The sequence below is a fragment of the Monodon monoceros genome, unplaced genomic scaffold, assembly GCF_005190385.1.
Source record: "Monodon monoceros isolate NGI ecotype Baffin Bay Population unplaced genomic scaffold, NGI_Narwhal_1 Super_Scaffold_5, whole genome shotgun sequence".
NCBI lineage: Eukaryota > Metazoa > Chordata > Mammalia > Artiodactyla > Monodontidae > Monodon > Monodon monoceros.
The window spans coordinates 14,679,347-14,700,212 of record NW_021703782.1 but is presented as its reverse complement, the minus strand read 5'-3'; the positions used below and the strand labels follow the sequence as shown (position 1 = coordinate 14,700,212).

Here is a 20,866-nt window from a genome sequence, read left to right as displayed (position 1 = left end):
TTGTTTGTTTTCCCCTTGCTGCTTTTAATATTTTTTCTTTGAATTTAATTTTTGTTAGTTTGATTAATATGTGTCTTGGTGTGTTTTTCCTAGGGTTTATCCTACATGGGACTCTCTGTGTTTCCTGGACTTGCATGACTCTTTCCTTTCCCATGTTAGGGAAGTTTTCCACTATAATCTCTTCAAATATTTTCTCAGACACTTTCTTTTTCTCTTCTTCTTCTGGGACCCCTATAATTCGAATGTTGGTGCATTTAGTGTTGTCCCAGAGGTCTCTGAGATTGTCTTCAATTCTTTTTTCTTTATTCTGCTTCTCAGAGTTATTTCCACCATATTGTCTTCCAGCTCACTTATTTGTTCTTCTGCCTCAGTTATTCTGTTATTGATTCCTTCTAGTGTATTTTTCATTTCAGTTATTGTGTTATTCATCTCTTGTTTGTTTATTCTTTAGTTATTCTAGATCTTTGCTAAACATATCTTGTATTTTCTCAATCCGTGCCTCCATTCTATTTCTGAGATTCTGGATCATGTTTACTAACATTACTCTGAATTCTTTTTCAGGTAGATTGTCTATTTCCTCTTCATTTATTTGGTCTTATAGGTTTTTACCTTGTTCCTTCATCTGTGACCTATTTTTTTTGCCATCTTATTATTATTCTTTTGATTGGTGGGATTGTCTAACTACTTGTTTGACCTGGGGCTTCCACCACTGGAGTTTGTAGGCTGTTGGGTAGAGCTGGGTCTTGGTGCCGAGATGAGGACCTCCATGAGACCTCACTCTGATGAATATTCCCTGGAGTCTGAGGTTCTCTGTTAGTCCAGTGTTTTAGACTCAGAGTTCCCACCACGGGAGCTTTGGCCTGACCCCTGGCTCGTGAACCAAGATCCCACAAGCTGCAGAGGGTTTCAAGAAAAAAAAAAAAAAAAAAAAGGAGAACAATAATAAAGAGTAAAAAATAAAATTAAACTCGGAAACTAACAAATATGTTAGAAAGTATATAAAAATATAGATGAAACAACAACTGGAAGGTAAAACAGGACCACAATATTAAAAAAGAGGAGAAGAAAAAATAAAAGGTGGAAAAGGCCTTGGCTGTAGACATCAGGGCTTAAGCAGTGGTGGGGTTTGGGCACTGGGTGGGGCCTATGCTTAGGACTCACAGGGCTGGAACACACCCTGGGGTGTGTGAAGGGTAGGGCTTAGGCTCAAGCCTGAAAAGGGGCCCAGGTCTCTGGTCTCAGAGGGTGGGGGCCCCACCTAGAAGCCCAGCAGGCTTCCCAGGCCTGAGTAGGTGGGGCAAACACTCTCTGCTCCTCTCCAGCTCCTCTGGTCCTGGAGGGCTCCTCCTGCCTGCCTCTCCTGTTCTCCCCCCTGGCCTCCTTCCTATGCTCCCAGGACCAATGCAGCCCGGAGGGGGCCTCTGAGGCAATAGGACCTGGCCCAAGAGCCAGGCAGACTTCCCCAGCCGATTGGGCAGGGGAAACTCTCAGTGTGCTACCCCCTGATCCAAGCCCCTGAGGGTCCCTCCAAGCATGGGAACCCCTCCCTCTCAGTCACCCCTCAGGGGTGCTGGTCCTGTCCAGCCTTCACTTCTCCTCCCCACTCAGGCCCTGCATGTCCTACTGGTTTGCTTGGGGGTTCCTCCTTTCTCCGTGGGCATCAAGGTCCCCCACTAGAGTCCAGCAGGCACCCTAGTTGTGGGGAGACATGAATTCTATATCTTCCCAAGCCGCCATCTTGACTCTGCCTCTCCATTCATCTGTTGATGCACACTTAGGTTGTTTCCATATCTTGGCTATTGTAAATAATGCTGCTATGAACATTAGAATTAGTGTTTTCACTTTTAATAAAATATTTACCCAGTAGTGAAATTGCTGGATCACATGGTAGTTCTATTTTCAGTTTTTCGAGGAACCTCCATACTGTTTTCCACAGTGGCTGCACCAATTTACATTCCCACCAACACTGTATGAGGCTTCTTTTTTCTCCACTTCCTTGCCAAAACTTGTTATTTATGGTCTTTTTGATGCTAGCCATTCTGAAAGGTGTGAGGTGACATCTCATTGTGGTTTTGATTTGCATTTCTCTGATGATTAGTGATGTCGAGCATCTTTTCATGTACCTGTTGGCCATCTGCATTTCCTCTTTGGAAAAATGTCTATTTGGGTTTTCTGCCTGTTTTTTAATTGAGTTGTCTGGTTGTTGTTGTTTTTTGATATTGAGTTGCATGAGCTATTTATATATGTTGGATATTAACCCCTTATTGGTCATATCATTTGCAAATATTTTCTTCTATTCAGTAGGGTGTCTTTTTGTTTTGTCAATGGTTTCCTTTGCTGTGCAAAAGCTTTTAAGTTTAATTAGGTCTATCTGTTCATTTTTGCTTTTGTTTCCTTTGCCTTAGGCAACAGATCCAAAAAAATATTGTCATGATTTATGTCAGAGAGTGTTCTGCCTATGTTTTCTTCTAGGTGTTTTATAGTTTCTGGTCTTACATTTAGGTTGTTAATCCATTTTGAGTTTATTTTTGTATATGGTGTGTGAAAATGTTCTAATTTCATTCTTTTATATGTAGCTGTCCAGTTTTTCCAGCATCAGTTACTGAAGAGAATGTCTTTTCTACATTGTATATTCTTGCCTCCTTTGTCATAGACTACTTGACCCTAAGTGCATGGGTTTCTTTCTGGGCTTTTTTTTTTTTTTTTAGCGGTACGCCGGCCTCTCACTGTTGTGGCCTCTCCCATTGTGGAGCACAGGCTCTGGACACGCAGGCTCAGAGGCCATGGCTCACGGGCCCAGCCGCTCCGCAGCATGTGGTATCTTCCCAGACCGGGGCACGAACCCGTGTCCCCTGCATCGGCAGGCGGACTCTCAACCACTGCGCCACCAGGGAAGCCCTCTATTCTATTTTTGTAGCTTTGTAGTATAGTATGTCTGTGTGACTGTTTTTGTAGCTTTGTAGTATAGTATGAAATCAAGGCGTATAATACCTTCAACTTTGTTCTTTCTCAAGACTATCTTGGCTATTCCAAGTCTTTTGTGTTTCCACACAAATTTTAAGATTATTTGTTCTATTTCAATGAAAAATGCCATTGGTATTTTGATAGGAATTACGTTGAATCTGTAGATTGCCTTGGATAGCATGGTCATTTTAACAATATTAATTCTTCCAATTCATGAACACAGTGTATCTTTCCATTTGTTTGTGTCATCTTCAGTTTCTCTCATCAGTGTCTTATAGTTTTCCTAGTACAGGTCTTTAACCTCCTTAGGTAGGTTTATTCCTAGGTATTTTATTCTTTTTGATGTAATGGTAAATGGGATTGTTTCCTTAATTTCTCTTTTTTGATAGTTTGTTGTTAGTGTATAGAAATGCAACAGATTTCAGTATATTAATTTTGTGTCCTGCAACTTTACCAAATTCATTGACTAGCTCTAGCAGTTTTCTAGGGGTGTCTTTAGGATTTTCTATGTATATTATTATGTTATTTGCAAACAGTAACAGTTTTACTTCTTCCCTTTCAATTTGGATGCCTTTTATATGTATTTCTTCTTGTCTGTTTGCTGTGGCTAGGACTTCCAACACTATGTTAAATAAAAATGGTGACAGTGGGCATCCTTGTCTTGTTCCTGATCTTAGAGGAAATGCTTTCAGCTTTTCACCATTGGGTATGTTGTTAGCTGTGGGTTTGTCATATATGGCCTTTATTATGTTGAGGTGTGTCCCCTCTATGCCCACTTTTTAATTATAAATGGATTTTGAATTTTGTCAAAATGTTCTTCTGCATCTATCGAGATGATCATATGGTTTTGATTCTTCAGTTTGTTAGTGTGGTGTGTCATATTGATTGATTTGCAGATGTTGAAAAATCCTTACATCCCTGGGATAAATCCCACTTGATCATGGTGTATATATCTTTTACTGTATTGTTGGATTCAGTTTGCTAATATTTTGTTGAGGATTTTTCCATCTATGTTCGTCAGTGACATTGGACCATAATTTTCTTTTTTGTGATATCTTTGTCAGCTTTTAGTATCAGGGTGATGTTGGCCTCATAGAATGAGTTTGGAAGCATTCCTTTCTCTGCAATTAGTTGGAATGGTTTGAGAAGGATAGGTGTTAATTCTTCTCTAAACGTTTGGTAGAGTTCCCCTTGAAGCCATCAGGTCCTGGACTTTTGTTTTTGCGGAGTTTTTTGATTACTGATTTGATTTCATTATGGGTGGTTGGTCTGTTGCTATTTCTTCCTAGTTCAGTCTTTGGAGATTGTACGTTTGTAGGAATTTTTCCATTTCTTCTATGTTGTCCAATTTATCGGCATATAGTTGTTTGTATTAATCTCTTCTGATCCTTTATATTTCTGTGGTGTTGGTTTAGCTTCTCTTTGTTTTACTTATGATTTTTATTGGCTTGGGTCCACTCACTTTTTTTCTTGATTAGTCTGGTGAAAGGTTCCTCAATTTTCTTTTTCTTTTCAAAGAACCAGCTCTTAATTTCATTGATCTTTTCTATTTTTTTGTTTAGTCTCTATTGCAGTTATTTATTCTCTGATCTTTAGGATGTTTTTTCCTTCTACTTATTTTGGGTTTTATTTATTCTTCTTTTTTTTTTTTTTTTTTGTTCCTTTAGGTGTAAAGTTAGGATGTTTACTTTAGATGTTTTTTGGTTCCTAAGGTAAGCTTATATCACTATAAACTTCCCTTTTAGAACTGCTTTTGCTGTGTCCTATAGATTTTTGGATCGTGGTGTTTTCATTTTCATTTGTCTCCAGATATTTTTTAAATTCTCCTATGATTTCTTCAGTGATCCATTGGTTGCTTAGCAGTATACTGTTTAGACTCCACATGTTTGTGTTTTTTGCAGTTTTTTTTTTTCTACTAGTTGATTTCTAGTCTTATAGTGTTGTGGTCAGAAAAGATGCTTGATATGGTTTCAAATTTCTTAAATTTATTGGGTTTGTTTTGTAGCCTAGTATATGACCCATCTTGGAGAAATGTTCCATGAGCACTTCTGTACAGCACAATGTATATTCTGCTGCTTTTGGATGGAATGTTCTATATATGTCAATTAAGTACATCTGGTCTAATGTGTCTTTTAGGGCCGGTGTTTCCTTATTGATTTTCTGTCCAGATGATTTGTCCATTGACGTAAGTGGAGTGTTAAAATCCCCTACTCTTGTGTTACTGTCAATTTCTCCCTTTATGTCTGTTCATATTTGCTTTATGTATTTAGGTGCTACTATGTTGAGTCTATATATATTTACTATTGTTATATCTTGTTCTTGGATTGATCCCTTGATCATTAGGTCATGTCTTTCTTTCTCTCTTGTTACAGTCTTCATTTTAAAGTCTATTCTGCCTGATATAAGTATTGCTACCCTGGATTTTTTTTATTTCCATTTGCATGGAATACTTTTTTCCATCCCCTCACTTTTAGTCTATGTGTGTCTTTAGAGCTAGTGGGTCTCTTGGAAGTAGCATATATATGGATCTTGTTTTGTAGCCATTCAACCACTCTGTGTCTTTTGATTGGAGCATTTAGTCTTTATTCATTTAAAGTAGTTACTGATAAGTGTGTACTTATTGTCATTTTGTTAATTGTTTTCAGATTTGGGGGGTAATTCTTTTTAGTTTTCCTTTTTTCTTCTTTTGTTCTCTTCCCTGTGACTGATGACTCTCTTTATTGTTATGTTTGTATTCCTTTCTCTTCTGTGTGTGTATGTAATATAGATTTTTGATTTCTGGTTACTGTGAGGTTTATATAATCAAACTATCTATATGTATTTGTGTGATTAATTTGCTGATCTCTTAATTTCAAAAGAATTTTATAAATCCTGCTTTTTTATTCCTCTTGTGCCTCAATTTCTGTTTTTGACATATTTTATATCATTTTGTTTTCTATATTTCATTACTACTTATTGTGTATATAGATAATTTTACTACTTCTGTTTTTTACCTTCCTACTACCTTTGTATGTGGTTGATTTACTACCTTTACTGTGTATTTCCCTTTACCAATTAACTTTTTACTTTTGTAAGTTTTGTGTTTCTAGTTGTGGGTTTTTCTTTTCCACTGAGAGAAGTCCCATTAACATTTCTTGTAAATCTGGCTTGGTGGTGCTGAACTCTTTTAGCTTCATTAGGTCTGTAAAACTTCTGATACGTTCATCAAATATGAATGGGAGACTTGCCAGTTAGAATATACTTGGTTGTCGGTTTTCCCCTTTCAACAGTTTAACTATATTGTGCCACTCCCTCTGGCCTGCAATTTCTGCTGAAAAGTCAGCTCATGGCCTTATGGGAGTTCCCTTGTATGTTTCTTGTTGTTTTCCCTTGTGGTTTTAATATTCGCTCTTTATCTTTAATTTTTGCTATTTTAATTACAATGTATGTTGATGTGGTCCCCCTCAGGGGTTATCAGGGCTAGTGCCAGTCACCGGTATGCAGAACCAGATCCTGAGATCTCTGGATGCAGAGCTATGGGTGTCCCGAAGCTGGTGTCAGCCCACTAGTGGGTGGGATTGGATCCTGGGGCCACTGGCTGAGGGGCTCAAGGTGTCCCCTTGGCCTGTAGTTGGCCTGCTGTTGTGCATGGCTGGAGCCCAGTGGGGTCCCAGAGCTGATGCCAGACTGCTGATGTATTGGTTGGGTCCTGACAAGGCAGCTGAGGGGCTGCAGTGTTCCTGGGGCTGCTGCCCAGTAGATCCTGGGGCTGGTGTCTGCCCACTGGTGGGTGGAGCTGGGTCTCTGGCTGCAGGGCCCTATGATTTCCTGGGACTAGTGCCCACACACTGGTGTGCAGGGCTGGGTCCCGGGCCCACTGGTGGACAAGGACGTCCAGGGGCAACTGTCGGCTCAGGTGGTCTTAAGTCAGGCTGCCTGCTGGTGGGTGGGGCTGTGTCCCTGCTTGCCTAGGTGCTTGGCCTGAGGCATCCAAGTGCTGGGTGGGGGTAGGGCTGGATCCCAAGGCTAATAAGCTAGAGGGAGAATTCCAAAATGGTGCTTGCCAGCACCAGAGTCCATGTGGTAGAATGAACTCCCCCAAATTGCTACCAGCAGTGTCAGTGCCCCAGGATGAGATCCAGTTGCCTCTTGCCTCGCCGGGACTCTCCAAAATCAGCAGGTAGGTCTGACCCAGACTTCTTTCAAATTTCTGCTCTTCCCTGGGTCTCAGTGGTTGTGAGATTTTATGTGCACCCTTTAAGATGCAGTTTCAGTTTCTATATCCCACAGCCCTCTGGGTCTCCTGAAAGTAAGCCCCACTGGCCTTAAAGCCAAATGTTCTAGGGGCTTGTCTTCCTGGTGCAGAACTCCTGGGCTGGGGAGCCTGATGTGGGGCTCAGATTCCTTGCTCCTTGGGCAGAACCTCTGCAAATGTAATTAGCCTCCCAATTGTGGGTTGATCACCCGGCAATACGGGTTTTTACTGTACTATGTCTCAGCTATCTTGTGGTTCCTTCTTTATATCATTAGTTGTAGAAGATATTTTCTGGTAGATTCTGGTATTTCTCACCAATAGTTCCTCTGTAAATAGTTATAATTTTGGTGTGCCTGTGAGAGGAGGTGAGCTCAGGGTCTTTCTACTCCACCATTATGTTTAATCTCTCAATGTTATCTTCTTTGATAAGAGCAATATTGAATATTAACAAGATCTTAATTCTTCCTAGATTAATTTATGAATTTAAGGTAATACAAAATATTTCAATAATTTTTTTAGGTGTGGAGGATATCTTATAAAATAATTCTAAATTTTATCTGGGTAAACAATAAATTTTGAAAAAGTAAGAGGTATTGCTCTCTCAGATATTAAAACATATTAAACAGTTTCATTGGTATAGTATATAGATGACATGCATAACGATTTTAGCAAAGAATCAGAGAAAATTATACCTCATAGTTACCTGAAATAAAAAGAACTAAGTGGCTGGAGAAAGATTATAGGATGAGGCTTTCATGACTCACTGAGAAACTTTCTATACTGTTTAAATTTTCTCACTGTGGATATGTATTAACTACTGTGAAAACATGTGAAAAGTGATTAATCAGGATGGGGGGATTATTTGTCTTTTTTGTTTGTTTGCTTCCTTTTATACTTTCTCTTTAAAAAGAATGCAGTATATAGTTGACCCTTGAACAACAAGGGTTTGAACTGCACAAGTCCATTTACATGTGGATTTTTTTCACTATATATGCACTACAGTACTATATGATACACAGTTGGTTGAACCTGAGGATGCAGAGCCACAGACATGTGGATTTTGGAGGGTCTGTGTCCCTATCCCCAGCTTTGTTCAAGGGTCAACTGTCAATGCAGGAAAAAAAACCCAAAAAGAACACTCTAGATGGAAAGAGATCATTGTCCGTGTAAATATTTCACATGTGATAAAGGAGAGGCCAAAAACAGAGGGAAGTAGGAGAAGCAGTTGCTAAATAGGGTTATAGGAAGGAGACAGTGACTCAAAATTCAGGGAGCTCCTCACATCATATCATATCACAAAATAAATTCCAGTTAGTTAAAATTGTTAAATGCTAAAAATCATCATTAAATTTAAAAACTCTAAGAAATTAAAGAATTTCATCTTATGTTGTGGGGAATGACTTTCCAACCTTATGAAGAATGAGAAATGTTTGCACAGGTTGACTACTCAATGTCAAAACTGATGGACAGATATGAACCCAAACTGGATGTGCATGTGTGTGTAGACAGTAGAAAAGCACTTCTACAAGTTGACCCCAAAATTCTACTTCTTCTAAGAAGCCACTATACAAATATGATCAGCTATCAGGACTAAGATTTATTTTCATGTATGTTCAATGTAATAATAATTTTGTAACAAATTTGATATTCCTATTATTAGGAGGAATGGCTTACTATATTATTTTACAACTATGCAGTGGAATATTATGCAGCCCTCATTCAATCATTCAACAAATATGGGAGTGCCCACTCTGTGCCTCCTTGTTCTAGACTGAGGAAACAGTGAGAACTGGACAGATAATAAACAGCACAATATTGCATAGAGCTGACAGTCTACCATATCAGGGTAGCAGGTTCCTTTCCCCTTCAGGACCCTGATATCCCTCTATCACCACTTCCCCATGGGACAGGAGACCTGACCAACATTGGTCTTTCTCTGTTTCTACTTCAGTCCTGGGCAAGAAGAAAGCTCACCACACACTCACCAGTAAATGCTTTGCTTCCACTGGAGACTGTACCGTGACACCTGTCAGCTTGTCCTGCTCCTGGTCTTCTAGGTCCTTCTTGGCCACCAGAATGGACAGCAAATCTCTGTTGATCAGCATGTTGTTATGGGCATTGTCCAGAGCCCCAGGACCTCTTGGGGGACAGGAGCAGCAGAAAAAGACCTTGGGAAGGCAAGGAGCTGATTCAGGAGTCCATACCCACAGATCCCTGCAGCATCTGGGGGAACACGGTGGGCTCTGCCTCCTCACCTACTCCCGTTTGTCCCCCCCGAGGTAGGCACAGACTCAACACATCCATGGTTCTGCTGATGGCACCAGGACCCTAGTGCTGTGCTAAGGAGGATTCAGCACCCTTGCCTGACACCCCCCATACCCCAGGGTGCATCCAGGGTTATGGGGTGAGGGTGCCTCACAAGCAGTAAGAGGGACAGGGCTAGCACTGCCAACCAGCCTTAGAGCTGCTCTCAACAGGCCAGTTGCTCTCCTACTGTCAGCCCAGAGCCCTCAGGCCACTTGAGAGAGCCAGGGACAATAGCATAGGACAAATTGGGGACCGTGTCCACCCAGGGCCTTCTTGTGCATGGGAAGCACTTACTGAGGGCCTGATGCCACCAGGTCCTGGAGAAACCAACTCACCCTGTCCATGCACTTAGGGTCCACACCGTAACCTAGAAGAGAAGAGGCATCAACCTGAGCCGTGGGGAGCGCCCTCCTGCAGCATCTCCCTCCCCAGGGACAGTGCCAGGGACAGGGTGTGGGCTGGGGGCTCAGACACTGAACAAGGAGCCCCGGGCCTGGTGACAGGGAGCGGGCCATTCCAAATCTGGAGAACTCTCGGGGAGGGAGAAGAGAAGGGGGAAAATGAAACCCATGTAAAATCTCTGTGGGGTTCTGCTGAACGACCCTCTCCCCTGACTCCTGTCACCCAGTCAAGGTGCTGACCACCTCTCTGCCCTGGCTGGGGGTCCTAAAGAAATTAAGAACTGACCCTGCTCCCTGCCCACCATACTTCGCCAGGGGGAAGAGGGGACCATCAGCTGAGATGGGGGACTCATGTGATCCCGGCTTCGTAGGAGCAGGTGAGGTGGGAGGTGGAGGGGGATCCCGGGAAACAAGATCAGAGCCAAGCCAGGAGGAACAGGAGGATTGGGGAGATGGAGGAGGGGGCCAGCACCTCCCTCTTCCCTCCCAGAACCTCACCTTGAATGAAGAACCGCCAGAAAACATACGCGATCGGCACCAGCAGCAGGAGGACACCGGCAGTTACAATTCCGATCTCCAGCTGTGAATTGCCCGAGGAAGGAGAGGGAGTGGTGGGCAGTCTCCGGCTCATGGTCACTGTCTTTCCAGGAACCAGGGCCTCCCCACTGGCCTGGGTATCAGATTTTTGGTCCACACATTTGAGGTCACTGAAGGGGTTACAGGGCTTGGCCACAACCATCCCATCAGGGCACCTGGGTACAGACACAGGGAGGACAGGGAGGGGATCCGTCAGGGAAAGCTGGCCAGATGAGGAGAAAGAGGGAACAATCTCTCACCCAGTGTTCCCTGGCAAGACAGTGGAGGAGGGACGGGCTCCTACTGTCTTCAGGGCAGGGTCCCTTCAGTCCCCCTTTTTGGGGAGAAGGATCTGGGCTTGTGCACTCCAGCCCCCAGGAGCTCTGAACACTCCTGCTGAGTGTTCAGAGCTGCCCCTTAAGGAGCTGGGCCTTCTCTGCAAGGCCTGCACTGGCCTCCCTGGGCTGCAGGGGAAGCCTGTGTGAGGGGGCATCTCATCCAAGTCAAGGGTCAGAAGGGTTTGGGCACAAGCCAAGCCTCATCCTCCAGTCAAGCTTTAATACAAGGATCCTCTTGTCCTCCACCTGTTGACTCTTCATATGAATCTCAGCCAGCACTGGAGCGTCAGAGGAGAGCAAATTACTATTGGCCCCTATGTCCCTAAATAGGAAAGATTCATTCCCTCTTATTGAGGGAATGAGGGCTGGATGTGAGGTCAGCTGAGTTGGCTCAGGGCTTTAAAGGAACCTTGAAGTAGCTACATGCTCAATCTTATTATGACTTGGCTGTGGGCACTTTTGTATTCATGGGCCCTTTCCTGCATAAAAAATATTAAAGATTCCATTTTATGACTGAATTGTTACAAAGATGAATATAAGCCCAGCTGCATTCTACTCATTTTTTCCCCTCTTGATATCTTTTTTTTAAAGAAATTAAAACTTCTATTGACTGCATCATGGATCCCAATCAGTGGCCTATTGTGTCCAATAGAAAAGCCGACCTGGCCAAAGGGAAGCGGTGCTAAGGAGGTGTGGGAAGATGCAGGGGGCAGTGCAGGGACATGCAGATGGATGGGGAGGGGCTGCTGCAGGCTCAGGAGACCCCACCAGCACAGGGAAGCCCTGGGGCGGAAGCGGGGCTCTGTAGTATTTCCCTTGAGGTGTTGGGAACCACCTAGGCTCCCACGTCTCACCCAGTGCTGCACTTCTGGCAGAACTCAGGTGAGTCTTCTTCATGGAAAGTTCCAGGTTTGCACTGACACTGTGTGTCCTTAGTCGCCGTGCAAGGGGTCCTCTCTTCTTCACCTGAAGACAAAGGATAAGGTTTGGGGATGTGTTTCCCTTGCGTGACCCTCGAACCTTCTTCACCAACCAAACACCCACCCACTCAGCTCTCCTCAGTTCACTGTAGCTTTGGGGGTCAAATTCTGCAGCAACACATGTGGGGCACATAAAGGACAGCCCCTGTTCACCTGTCACCAATACTCAGAGGTGTGAGAAAAGGACCATGATTCATTATTTAATGCATTAGGACAAGGAGGGAAATCTTATAGCTCACAGGGTCAGTAGGAAGGGCCAGGTATAATCTGAGAGACCCTGGATGGAGAGAAACCCTTGGGTGACTTCCCAAAACCTAGCCCTGCTGGAGAGGTAGAGGGGCCCTAAGTTGTAAAGGCTGAGAGAGGCCAAGTCTCTGCCAGGAGCACAGAGCACAGGGCTAAGAGGGGCCTGGCCCAGGACTAGACCCATGTCAAAGCTCAAACCTAGCACTTTTCCACTTGGCCAGGCCTTTTCTTATGCTGTAACTATACATATCCCATCCCTCTCCCCCATCAAAGGACAGATTACTTTCCCACCACTTTCATCTGATGATTTAAAAGATTTACATACTATGTGGCATGCATTATAAAAATAATTTCTATTTTTTGTATTGACCTAAGACATAATCATAAAACAGGGTATGATGAAGACAAAGAAGGACTGGAATTGGAATCCAGATGTCCTGATTCCATGTTGGATACAATTCCCACCTCATCATGCCTGCATTTGTTATGGGTCCCCATGTTCTGTACCTGATTTACAGATTGTACATGGTAAGCAGGAAGGGAGCATATTCCAGTGATTAGTGAAGTCCACTCCATTTGTACAGGATATACAGTTTTCTCCACCTTCTGATACATGGTATCCTGGGAAGGGAGAGAAAATCTGGTAAATGAATCCCCACAGGGTTCCCAGGGGCTGGCAGTGGTGACTGAGAGACTCCTCTTTTGGCCATCGACAGAATCCAAACGGGGAAATTCATTTTACCTGGCATCAGCCAGTTCATCAATTCTGCATCCACTATATACCCTTGACTAACATTGCAGCATAAATATATTACAAGTCAATATAAAATTCAAATATTATAGGAGCCACGTTAAAAGAGCAGAAGGAAACAGCTCAAATTAATTTTAATAATGCATTTTAATCAATATATTCAAAATAATATCACTTAAAGATGTAATAAACATAAAACAGTCAAATATTTTACATTCATTTTTCAAAGTATGTCTTAGAATACAGGGATTATTTCTCCCTTACGTCACTCACTATTTGGAGTGGCCATATTTCAAGTGCTCAATAGTCACATGGACCTAGTGACTACTAAATTGGACAGCACCATCAGGTCCCTAGAGAGTCACAGAAGAAAGTCTTAATCCCTGTCCTCAATGAGGTCCAGGTCAGTGGAAGACACAAACAAGATCAGAAGTAATATGACAATAACAGACAAGGCTTCAGTTAAAGTTCATGCCATCCTCCAAAACAATGGAAAGAAAAATGCGTCCTGTTTGTAAAGAGTCAAAGAAAGATCCAGAGAAAGTGTGGCTTTGTGCCTTGGAATACAGAGGCATTCTCCAGGCACTGAGGTGAGACCTTGCAGGAGCTGCTGCTGCCTGGGAACGTATGTCCCGAATCATACAAAAATTGTTTTTGGCTTATTTCACATAGCACAGGTTTTTGAGGTTCATCCATGTTGTAACGTGTCAGAATTTCATTCTTTTTTTCAGGCTGAATGTTTTATATGTTTTATGTATAAAACATTTAGTTTATCTATTCATGCATGAATGGACACTTGGACTTCTTCCACTTCTTGGCTATGATGAATATTGCTATGAACATGGGTGTACTAATATCTCTTTGAGACCTCGTTTTTAATTCTTTTGGATATATACCCAGTAGCAGGATTGCTGGATCATATGGTATTTCTAGTTTTTAATATTTTGAGGAGCCACCATACTGTTTTCCACAACAGATGCACAATTTTTCCAATCTCACAACAGTGTACATGGATTGCAATTTTCCACCTCCTCACCAACACATTATTTTCTGTTTTGCAATAGTAACCGTCAAATTGGTATGAGGTGATAACTCACTGTGGTTTTAATTTGCATTTCTCTTATGATTAATGATGTTGAGCATCTTCCCATATGCTTATTGGCCATTTGTATATCATCTGTGAAGAAATGTCTAGTTAAGTCCTTTGCCCATTTTTAAATTGGGATGTTTGTCTTTTTGTTCTTGAGTTGTAGGATTGATTTATATATTCTAGGTATTAAACCCTTAGCAGTTATTTGATTCACAAATATCTTCTCACATTCTATTGATTGTTTCCTTTGATGCACAGTTTTAAATTTTGATGTACAGAAAGTCCCCTACATACGAACATTCAAGTTGCGAACTTTCAAAGATACGAACGTGCTTTTGCATGTCCAATCACGTAAGTTAGTTCATGTGTTTGGCATACACTGTCATGTGCGTGCATCCTCTACAAGTGGTTGTGCTTTTGTGTACTTTATTCTACATACTGTATAGAATACAGTAGTACAGTATCTTTATTTCAAGCCCAGGATGTCCGGAAGCAAGCGTAAAAGCAGCAGTGATGTATCTGGTACTAAGAAGCGCCAAGCGATAATGATGGAAAGAAAAGTGAAAATAATTGAGAGAGTGGAGCAACAAGACGAAGAAGAAGTAACTGAAGAACTGAAGAGTTTCATGATGCAGGAAATGGTAAGGGGATTTTCTTTATTTGAGGAGGCACTGTTAGTTTTTGAGGCACAGGATCTGAACGTAGATTGGTACACAAGGGCTGCAGCAGCTGTTCAGAGTGCAATCCAGGACTACTGTGTCATCTCTGATGAGAAAAAAAAAGGGCTACTACCCAGACATCACTGGATCAGTTTTTCAAGCGGGTAGCTAGAATTAAATCAAGCAAGGAATGAGAACCTGCAGCCAAAGGCCCCAGGAATGATCTCTGCCCATCAGTGGGCTGGCACTAGCCCTGTGAACACCTGGGCCCCAGCCCTGCCCACCAGCAGGCTGACATCAGCTCTGAGACATCTTAGGCCCCTCAGCCACACTCTCTGGGATCCAGCCACACTCATCAGTGGGCTGACACCAGCTTTGGGACACCCCAGACCCTGTAGCTAGCCATGTCAGGAACTGGTCCCACTTCTCAGCAGGTGATTCTAGCTCTGGGACCCCTGGTCCCACAACCAGCCACCCTGGGACTTTGCTCCAACCACCAGTGGGCCAGAACTAGGCCTGGACTTCCTGGGGCTCCACAGCCAGCCACGTTGTGTCCCAGCCCTGCCCACCAGTGGCGAGCAGACACCACATTAGGCAGGAACTAGCAGCCAAGTGGACTGAGGGCCAGCCATGCCTACCAGCCCACCCATAGTAGTCAGCCTGCCACAACAGAAGGGCCCACACAGCACACATGGGGGCACCCCTAGAGCATATAGCTCCAGTGATGATAGGGGAGTGTGCTGCTGGGACATAGGACATCTCCTACAAAAGGTCATTTCTCCAAGATTGGGAAATGTAACCAACATACAAATATATAGAAATAAAAACAGTGAATTAGTAAAATGAGGTGACTGAGGAATATGTTCCAAATGAAGGACCAAGATAAAACCCCAGAATAATTAAGTGAAAATAGAGATAAGCAACCTACCCAATAAAGAGTTAAAGGTAATGATCACAAAGATGATAAAAGAACTTGGGAGAAGAATGAATGGACACAGTGAGATTTAACAAAGAGTTAGAAAATATAAAGGAGAACCAAACAGAGCTGAAGAATATAATAACTGAAATAAAAAATATATTAGAAGGAAGCAACAATAGATTAGATGATACAGAGGAATGGATCAGTGAACTGGAAGACAGTAGTAGAAATCACTCAAGTTGCACAAAAAAGAAAAAAGAATTAAAAAATACAGGACATTTTAAGAGACCTTGGACAACATCAAGTGTACTAAATTTGCATTATAGGGGTCTCAGAAGGAGACTAGAAAGAGGAAAAGGTACAGAGAACATATTTGAAGTCATAATAGCTGAAAATTTCCCTAACCTGGGAAAGGAAACAGACATCCTGGTTCAGGAAGCACAGAGGGTCCCAAACAGGATAAATGCAAAGAGAACCACATAAGGACACACTGAAATTAAAATGGCAAAAATTAAAGATAAAGAGAGAATATTAAAAGCAGCAAGGGAAAAGCAACAAGTTACACACAAGGGAACTCCCATAAGACTATCAACTGACTCTTCAGCAGAAACTCTGTAGGGCAGAAAGGAGTGGCACAATACATTTAAAGTGATAAAAGGGAAAAAACTACAATGAAGAAAACTCTACTTGGCAAGGCTATCATTCAGATTTGAAGGAGATATCAAAAGTTTTACAGACAAGCAAAATCTAAATGACTTCAGCACCTCCAAACCAGTTTTACAAGAAATGTTAATGGAACTTCTCTCAGCATAATAGAAAAGACCACAACTAGAAACAGGAAAATTTTGAAAGTAAAAAGCTAATTGGTAAAGGCAAATATACAGTAAAGGTTGTAAATCTACTTATAAAACCACTAGGAAGGCTAAAAGACAAAAGAAGTAAAATCATCTATATCCACCATAAGTAATTAAGAGATACACAAAACAAAAAGATGTAAAATATGATGTCAAATAAAGTAAAGATTGGGGGTTGGGGAGTAAAAATACAGTTGCACTGTTGTTAAACTGTGTTCAAATTTAAGAGAGCAGCAACTTAATCATACACACACACACACACACAGATTGCTGTATATAAGCCTCATGGTAACCATATTTCAAAAATTTGTATTAGATACACACACGAAGGGAAAGTAATCCAAACAAAACACTGAAGATAGTCATCAAATCACAGGGAAGAGAGGAAAAGAAGAACAAAGGAACAAAAAACTACAAAACAACCCCAAAACAATTAACAAAATGTCAGTGCATACATATCTATTGATAATTACTTTAAATGTAAATGGACTAAATGCTCCAATCTGCTGCTTACAAGAGACTCACTGCAGCACTAAAGACATTCACACTGAAAGTGAGGGGCTGAGACAAGGTATTCCATGCAAATGGAAAAGAAAAGAAAGCCAGGGTAGCAATATTAATATCAGACAAAATAGGCTTTAAAACACAGACTGTTATAAGAGACAAAGAAGGACATTATATAATGATCAAAGGATCAATCCAAGAGGATAATATAACAATTATAAATATATATGCACTCAACATAGGAGCATCTAAATATATAAGGCAAATATTAACAGACACAAAAGGAGAAAATGGCAGTAACAAATTTAGTAAGGGATTTTAACACCCCACTTACATCAATGGACAGATCATCCAGACAGAAAATCAATAAGGAAACACTGACCTTAAATGATACATTAGATCCCATCTAATAGATATATATATAGAACATTCCATCCAAAAGCAACAGAATACACATTCTTTTCAAGTGCACATGGAACATTCTCCAGGATAGATCACATGCTAGGCCACAAAAGAATTCTTGGTAAATTTACAAAAATTGACATTTTATCAATCACGCTTTCCTATCACAATGCTATGAGACCAGAAATCAACTACAAGAAAAAAAAACTGCAAATAACATAAACAAGTTGAGGATAAATAATACAATACAAAGCAAGCAATGGATCACTGAAGAAATCAAAGAGGAAATTAAAAAATGCCTGGAGACAAGTGAAAATGAAAACACAATGACCCAAAATGTATGGGATGCAGCAAAAGCAGTCTAAGAGGGAAGTTTATAGCAATTCAACCTCACCTCAGGAAACAAGAAAAATCTCAAATAAACAACCTAACCTTACACCTAAAGGGGCTAGAAAAAGAACAAACAAAACCCAAAGTTAGTAGAAGGAAAGAAATCATGAAGATCAGATCAGAAATAAATGTAATAGAGATTTTAAAAACAATAGAAAAAATCAATGAAACTAAGAGCTGGTTCTTTGAAAAGATAAACAAAATTGATAAACCTTTAGCCAAACGCATTAAGAAAAAAAGAGAAAGGGCCCAAATCTATAAAATCAGGAATGAAAAAGGAAAAGGTACAACTGACACCACAGAAATACAAAAGATTACAAGAGATTACAACAAATAGTTATAGAGCAATAAAATAGAAAAACCTAAAAAAAAAAGAAAAAAGAAAAAACCCTAGAAATGTCCAATCTCTCAAGACTGAATCAGGCAGAAATAGAAATTTTGAAGAGACCAATTACCCATAATGAAATTAAATCAATAATTTAAAAATTCCAAGAAACAAAAGTCCAGGACTAGATAGCTTCACAGGGGAATTCTACCAAACATTTACAGAAGAGTTAACACTCATCCTTCTCAAACTATTCCAAAAAATTGCAGAGGAAGAAATACTTCTGAACTCGTACTATGAGGCCAGCATTACCCTGATACAAAAAACAGACAAATATATGGGAAAAATTACAGTCCAATATCACTGATGAACATAGATGCAAAAATCCTCGGTAAAATATAAGTAAACTGAATCCAACAATACATTCAAAGGATCATACACCATGATCAATTGAGATTTATCCCAAGGTTGCAAAGATGGTTCAATACACGATGTAATACACCACATTAACAAACTGAAGAATAAAAACCATCTCAATAGATTCAGAAAAAGCTTTTGACAAAATTCAACCTCCATATATGATAAAAACTCTCAACAAAGTGGATATAGAGGGTACACACCTCAATATTATAAAGGCCATATATGACAAGCCCACAACTACCATCATACTCCATGGTGAAAAGCTGAAAGCATTTCCTCTAAGATCAGGAACAAGAAAAGGATGCCCACTCTTGTCCCTTTTATTCAACGTACTACTGGAAGTTCTAGCCATAGCAATCAGACAAGAAAAAGAAATGCATCCAAATTGGAAGAGAAGAAGCAAAACTGTCACTGTTTGCCGATGACATGATATTATACATAGAAAATTCTGAAGACATCACCAAAAAACTGCTAGAGCTCATCAATGAATTCTGTAAAGTTGCAGGATACACAATTACTATAGAGAAATCTGTTCTGTTTTTATGCACTACCAATGAACTATCAGAAATAGAAATTACGAAAACAACCCCATTTACTGTTGCATCAAAAAGAATAAAATAACTAGGAATAAATCTCAGTAAGGAGGTAAATGAAATGTACTTGGAAAACTATAAGACATTGATGAAAGAAACTGAAGACAACACAAAAAGATGGAAAGATATACTATGGTCGTATGTTGGAAGAATTAATATTGTTAAAATGACAACACTACCTGAGGAAATCTACAGATTCAATGCAATTCCTATCAAAACACCAGTGACATTTTTCACAGAAATAGAAAAAATAATTCTAAAATTTTTAATGAAACACAAAAGTCCCCAAATAGCCAAAACAAATTTGATAAAGAACAAAGCTGGAGGTATCACACTCCCTGACTTCAAAATACACTACAAAGCTACAGCCATCAAAACAGTATGGTACTGGCACAAAAACAGACACATAGATCAATGAAATAGAATAGAGAGTCCAGAAATAAACCCACACTTATATAGACAATTAATCTATGACAAAAGAGGCAAGAATATACAATGGGAACAAACACGCCTCTTCAATAAATGGTGTTGGGAAAACTGTAAGGCTATATATAAACTGGACTACCTTCTCACACCATCTAAAAATTTAAATTCAAAATGGTTTAAAGACATTAATGTAATACCTGAAACCATAAAACCTTCAGAAGAAAACTTCAGGGGTTCACTCTTTGACATCAGTCTTAGCAATATTTTTTTGGATACATCTCCTCAGGCAAGGGAAACAAAAGCATAAACAAATGGGACTATATCAAACTAGGATATATTTTTTGATATAATATATATAAATATATATATTTTTCCTTTGGTCTCTTGCTCCTCTCCTACTTGGATAACTGTGGTAATTCAAAAACTAATACGTACCAATGAGTGCTGACCCCCTTGGGGGTGGTGCATGCATTTATCAGCTCAAAAGCAACCAGGTCAGCCTCCCCACTAGCCTCAGTGAGGGCAGTGCTGCCGGCTTCGGTGACTCTAGGTAACCTCGGCCCATTGCAGGCCCCATGGGGGCCATGACCCATTCAAATGTCTGCCCTATCAACTTTTGATGGTAGTAGCTGCCTGGACAGTGGTGACCATGGGTGATGGGGAATCAGGGTTTGAATCCAGAGAGGGAGCCAAGGAAAGCAGCAGGTATGCAAATTACCCACTCCCAACCTGGGGAAGTAGTATCGAAAAAAGTAAAAAAAACACAAACCCAGCACGTAAGACATGATTCATCACATACAACGGATTCTCAATAAGGTTATTAGCTGATTTCTCATTAGAAATAATGGAGGCCAGAAGGCAGTGGAGGGAAAAATATAAAGTGCTAAAGGAAAAAAAACAAAAACAAGAAACAACTTGTCAACCATGAAGTTCTATATCCAGCAGACTGCTAGCCGATTTCTGGATTTTGGACTTGCCAGCTTCCACAACTGCATGAGCAATTCTTGAAAATAAATCTCTGTCTATACATACAATCTCTATTGGATCTTTTTCTCTGGATAATTCTTACTAAAACAAATTTTTGGTACTTTGAGAGATTCTAGCAGAACAGAATCTTAAGGATGATGGGTTAGAATTGGTTCTCTAATCTGATAAGACTTAAACACACTGATGCCTTTATTTCCTATAATAAAGAGTGCATGGCCAAGGGGGAGGGGAGTGGGAGAGGGTTGGATTGGGAGTTTGGGAATAGCAGATACAAACTGGTATATATAGAATGGATAAACAATAAGGTCCTATTGTATGGCACAGGGAGGTATATTCAATATCCGGTGATAAACCATAATGGAAAACAATATGAAAAAGAAAGTATATATATATGTATAACTGAGTCACTTGCCATACAGCTGTAATTAACACATTATAATTCAACTGTACTTCAATAAAAAATAAATTAAGAAAAAAGAGTGCACGGATAGTCCATGGAT

General features: G+C 40.7%; 1 protein-coding gene across 1 annotated transcript in view; it reads right to left on the bottom strand.

The window, feature by feature from the left end:
• LOC114884004 (tumor necrosis factor receptor superfamily member 10B-like) overlaps window positions 1–20,866 on the bottom strand; it is a 48,253-nt gene that overhangs the window by 9,838 nt on the left and 17,549 nt on the right. The window contains exons 3-7 of the mRNA XM_029202425.1: window positions 12,554–12,667; window positions 11,675–11,786; window positions 10,405–10,658; window positions 9,841–9,872; window positions 9,184–9,366 (exon numbers count right to left, since the gene is read on the bottom strand). Coding sequence (XP_029058258.1) covers window positions 9,184–9,366; window positions 9,841–9,872; window positions 10,405–10,658; window positions 11,675–11,786; window positions 12,554–12,667 — 695 coding nt within the window. The remainder of the gene's footprint in view (window positions 1–9,183; window positions 9,367–9,840; window positions 9,873–10,404; window positions 10,659–11,674; window positions 11,787–12,553; window positions 12,668–20,866) is intronic.